The sequence below is a fragment of the Lolium perenne genome, chromosome 3, assembly GCF_019359855.2.
Source record: "Lolium perenne isolate Kyuss_39 chromosome 3, Kyuss_2.0, whole genome shotgun sequence".
In the NCBI taxonomy this organism is placed as follows: Eukaryota; Viridiplantae; Streptophyta; class Magnoliopsida; order Poales; family Poaceae; genus Lolium; species Lolium perenne.
In genome coordinates this window covers 244,447,091-244,451,299 of record NC_067246.2, presented here as the reverse complement: position 1 = coordinate 244,451,299, position 4,209 = coordinate 244,447,091, and the positions used below count along the sequence as shown (strand labels likewise).

At 58.2% G+C, this 4,209-nt stretch overlaps 1 protein-coding gene across 1 annotated transcript; it reads left to right on the top strand.

Annotated features, from left to right (window-relative positions):
• Positions 1 to 501: 501 nt before the first annotated feature.
• On the top strand, positions 502 to 2,159 carry LOC127343746 (UDP-glycosyltransferase 88A1-like). The gene has a single exon (XM_051369927.2). The coding sequence runs from the start codon at positions 644 to 646 to the stop codon at positions 2,009 to 2,011; it is 1,368 nt and encodes a 455-aa protein (XP_051225887.1). The 5' UTR covers positions 502 to 643; the 3' UTR covers positions 2,012 to 2,159.
• The last annotated feature ends 2,050 nt before the right edge of the window (positions 2,160 to 4,209 follow it).

The window sequence follows — 4,209 nt, the reverse complement described above, 5'->3', positions numbered from 1 at the left end:
CTTTGCTTCGGCGGTAGACCATTGCCGGCGGTGGAGCAACCTTCGGCTCTGATACCAATGTAAGAAATTAGGGCTAGGAGCTATTCGGTCTACCCTCTATTCCTCTGCCTTATCGGTGGTGCCGCTCACAATGCATCTTGAGGCTAGAGGGTGGGATCTTTATATAGACTCCAAATTCCAGATATTACAATCTGTTTCCAGTTAGGACTCGTGACATGTTAAACCAACCACTATCATTAACAGCCAGTTACCGAGCCTAATACTGTTAATCAATTAGGTCCCAAACACGCACGTGTGAGTCGTGCGCCGAGTTTGAATTCAGATTCGATCAAACTCGCAGGCTTTAACAATCTATAGAGCCAATCCTATAGACAACCTGGCATTCCACTCTATAATGTTCCCGGGTATAATTCCAGCATATTCTTATACACTGTGTTCCATTATAGATGTACCGGCTTCCTTAAGTATATTTCCTTAAGTACAATTCCACATCAATTGTTCCCTGTTGTTTCCATGAATATACTTCCACATTGAGGTTTTGATTCCGGGAGTATAACAATGTAGTTAACATGTAAAATATTAAAGCCACAAATTCCTACACGTGGTCCTGTACCCCGGCGCCGGCGTTAGTCATGTCGTTGCCATGACCGAGCTAGCCAACGTCTTCCTCAAGCACGGCTACGATGTCACCATGGTGATGGTCGAGCCGCCCTTCAAGTCGTCCGACTCCGGCGCTGCCGCCATCCAGCGCATCGCCGCCTCCAACCCGTCCATCTCTTTCCACTTCCTGCCGGCACTCCCTGCCCCCAACTTCGCCGCCTCCGGCAAGCACCCAGTCCTACTCTTTCTCCAGCTCTTTCTCGATTACAACCAGCTGCTCGAAGCATTCCTCCTCTCCTTCGCTCTGAAACGGTTGCACTCCGTTGTCCTCGACATGTTCTGCGTCCACGCTCTCGACGTCTGCGTGAAGCTCGGCATCCCGGTCTACACGTTCTTCGCCTCAGGCGCCTCGTGCCTGTCCGTCCTGACCCAGCTCCCTGCGCTCATAGCCAGCAGGCGGACAGGCCTGAAGGAGCTCGGGGACACTCCGCTTGATTTCCTCAGTGTTCCACCCATGCCGGCGTCACATCTCATCAAGGAGCTGTTGGAGCACCCGGAGGACGAGCTGTGCAAGGCGATGACCAACATCTGGAAGCGCAACACCGAGACAATGGGTGTTTTGGTGAACACGTTCGAGTCGCTGGAGAGCCGGGCGGTACAGTCGCTCAGGGACCCGCTCTGCGTCCCCGGCAGGGTCCTACCTCCGGTCTACTGCATCGGGCCGTTGGTCAGCGAGGGCGCGAAGGGCGGCGACGGCACGGAGAGGAACGAGTGCCTCGCGTGGCTCGATTCACAGCCGGACCGCAGCGTCGTGTTCCTCTGCTTCGGAAGCAAGGGCACGGTCTCCGCGGAGCAGCTCAAGGAGATAGCCGCTGGCCTGGAGAGGTCCGGGAAGCGGTTCCTATGGTCCGTGCGCACGCCGGCAGGAAGCCAGGACGCGAAGAAATACTTGGAGGTGCGCCCTGAGCCGGACCTTGATGCGCTCATGCCGGAGGGGTTCCTAGAGCGGACCAAGGACAGGGGCCTCGTCATCAAGTCGTGGGCGCCGCAGGTGGACGTGCTCCGCCACCGCGCGACCGGCGCGTTTGTGACACACTGTGGGTGGAACTCGGTGCTTGAAGCCGTCTCCGCGGGCGTCCCGATGCTGTGTTGGCCGCTGGACGCGGAGCAAAAGATGAACAAGGTGTGCATGATAGAGGACATGGGCGTCGCGGTGGAGCTGGATGGGTACATGACTGGTTTTGTGAAGGCGGAGGAGGTGGAGGCCAAGGTGAGGCTGGTGATAGAGGCCGAGGATGGGAGGCAGCTTAGGGCGCGGGTGGCTGCTCGCAAACAGGAGGCAGAGGCGGCGCTGGAGGAAGGGGGCTCGTCAAGGGCGGCGTTCGTTCAGTTTCTATCGGAGAGCAGATAGCCGAGTGACGTATTCCAGCTTGCTGTTTCGAACTGCTCTTGTCGTCTATGGGTATATCGCTAGGCCAAAGTGCAGCCTGATCAATCAATCACTTAAGTTGCTGGTATGTAATACCTTTTGTGAAACGTATATGGTGGCTTGCGCAATACGTACAACGGCAGCGTCTTAAGTTGCTTTTAGGATTGAGTACACTATGTATGCAAACTAAATGTTTGTCCATATCTCGGTTGATAGCTTAAGTCTTAGTCACATGAGAAATATATATGAAAAAAATTAGATGACAGGGGGTTTTAGTCACATGAGAAAATACAATTTTTTAGAGGAAAGTGGGTTTCAAACCCCAAGCAAGAGTGAAAGTTAACATCAAATCAGAATACAAGTTTCTGGGAGCCATCTCTCTAAAAGTTGGGGAGAGATGAAAAAACTAGCAACAAAAGAAACAGCTAAAGACCAGCTACAGACCAACAAAAGAAACAGCTAAAGTGGACCAAGTCCTGATGAACCTTTGCACAAAATTCTTATGCAGCAAGGAAGAGTTCAACTCCAGACGATCCGCATCAGTTCTCCTCTTGTTCTTTCCAGGAGGAGAAGGTTTTTGTCCAGTAGTGAAGTGTGAACATCCTTGCAGAGTAGACACCACCTTCTGACGTTTGCAATCACCCCGGACCAAAGCACATCCAAGCCTAACCATGACCTTCCCTGAAAACAGAACTTATTCCTTAGAGCATCTCCAGCCGCGTCCTCCAAAGCGTCCCCCAAACCGCGCCGGATTGAGTGTTTGGGGGACGTGTTTTGTTCGTGCCGTCTTTGGGGGACGTCGCTTCCCAGCCGCGTCCCCCAAACGCCGCCCCAAATGAATTTTGGTGCACGAAAATAAAGGTTTTCATTCAATTTTGATTATATATTACAAAGTTTGAATGAAAACGGCTAGATTTCATCTAAACCAAGACTACTGACCGCCCGGCGGTGCGTTCGACGGCCCCGCCCCGTCGTCGCCTCCCCTACGCCGCAGCTCCTCCTGCGCGCGCCTCCTCTCCTTGCGTTCGGCGGTGGCCAGACGGTGCCGCTCCCGCCGCGCGTCCTCCTCCGCCCTCCCCTGCTGGGCCGCCTGGAGGGAGAGCTCAACGGCGCGACGAATCTGCGCCTCTTCGCGGGCACGGGCGTCGTCCTGGAGCTTCTTCTCCGACTCGAAGGATTCGACGAGCGCGCGTTGCTGATCGGCCGTCTCGTCCGGGTGCGGCCCGTCGTCGTCGGACCACTCGAACTCGTCGTCGTCGTCGTCCTCCACCTCGGTCTCCTCCGCCTCGGCCTCCTCCTCCTCCATTGGCGCCTCCTCCTCCACATCTGTTGGCGCCTCCATTATCGCCGCCGCCAACACGGTGTCCTCCGCCGCCAACTGGTCCGCCCGCCTCCCCCATAACGCCCTCAGCGCCGCCTCCCGCTGATGACGCTCCTCCGCCGACTCCCGCCGCTGGCGCTCGATCGACTCCCGCCGCCGGCGCTCTATCGACTCCCGTCGTTCACGGTACAGCGCCTCCCGCTCACCGCGCTGGCGCTGGCCCTCGTCAGCCCACCGCTGCTCCATCTCCGCCCGGTACCGGCACCGTCGCGCCTCCTGTCTCGTCGAGGCGTCAGACGCCGCAACGGTGGCGTCCTGCTGCTCCTGCCACGCTGCTGCCGCCGCGGCCTCGCCAGCAGCGGGGCCATGGGCGCAGAACGCCGCCAGATCCGCCGCCTGCGCCGCCTCCCGCTGCTGGCGGGCCTGCTGCGGCCATGCCTCCCGCCGCGGCGGGCGGGGTGCACGCCATCGCTCTTCCCGGGCCGCTGCTGAGGGGTCGGTGTCGACCTGCGTTTCCGGGACTGCAAGTGGAGGGGACGGCGGTGGAGGGAAGTGGCCAGCGCCGGGGCGGTTCGCCATTGCTACTGGTGGTGGAGGAGATGGCGGTGGAGCGACGAGGGCTGTGTTTGTTGCCGGCGGGGTGTGGTGGCTACCGTTGAGCCGGGAGACCTTTTATAGACGCCGGCGTCGGGAAGAAAGCGCGGGAACATGCGAGAAGAGGCGGGAAGATCGCGCGGGAACGGGCGGTGGCGTGCAAACGCCGGCGACGCGTGGAGGCTGCGCAGCACCGACGAGACGTCTCGCCTGCCCCTCCGTCGCCATTAAGGCAATGATGCCGCCGTGTGTCACTGCGCGCGAA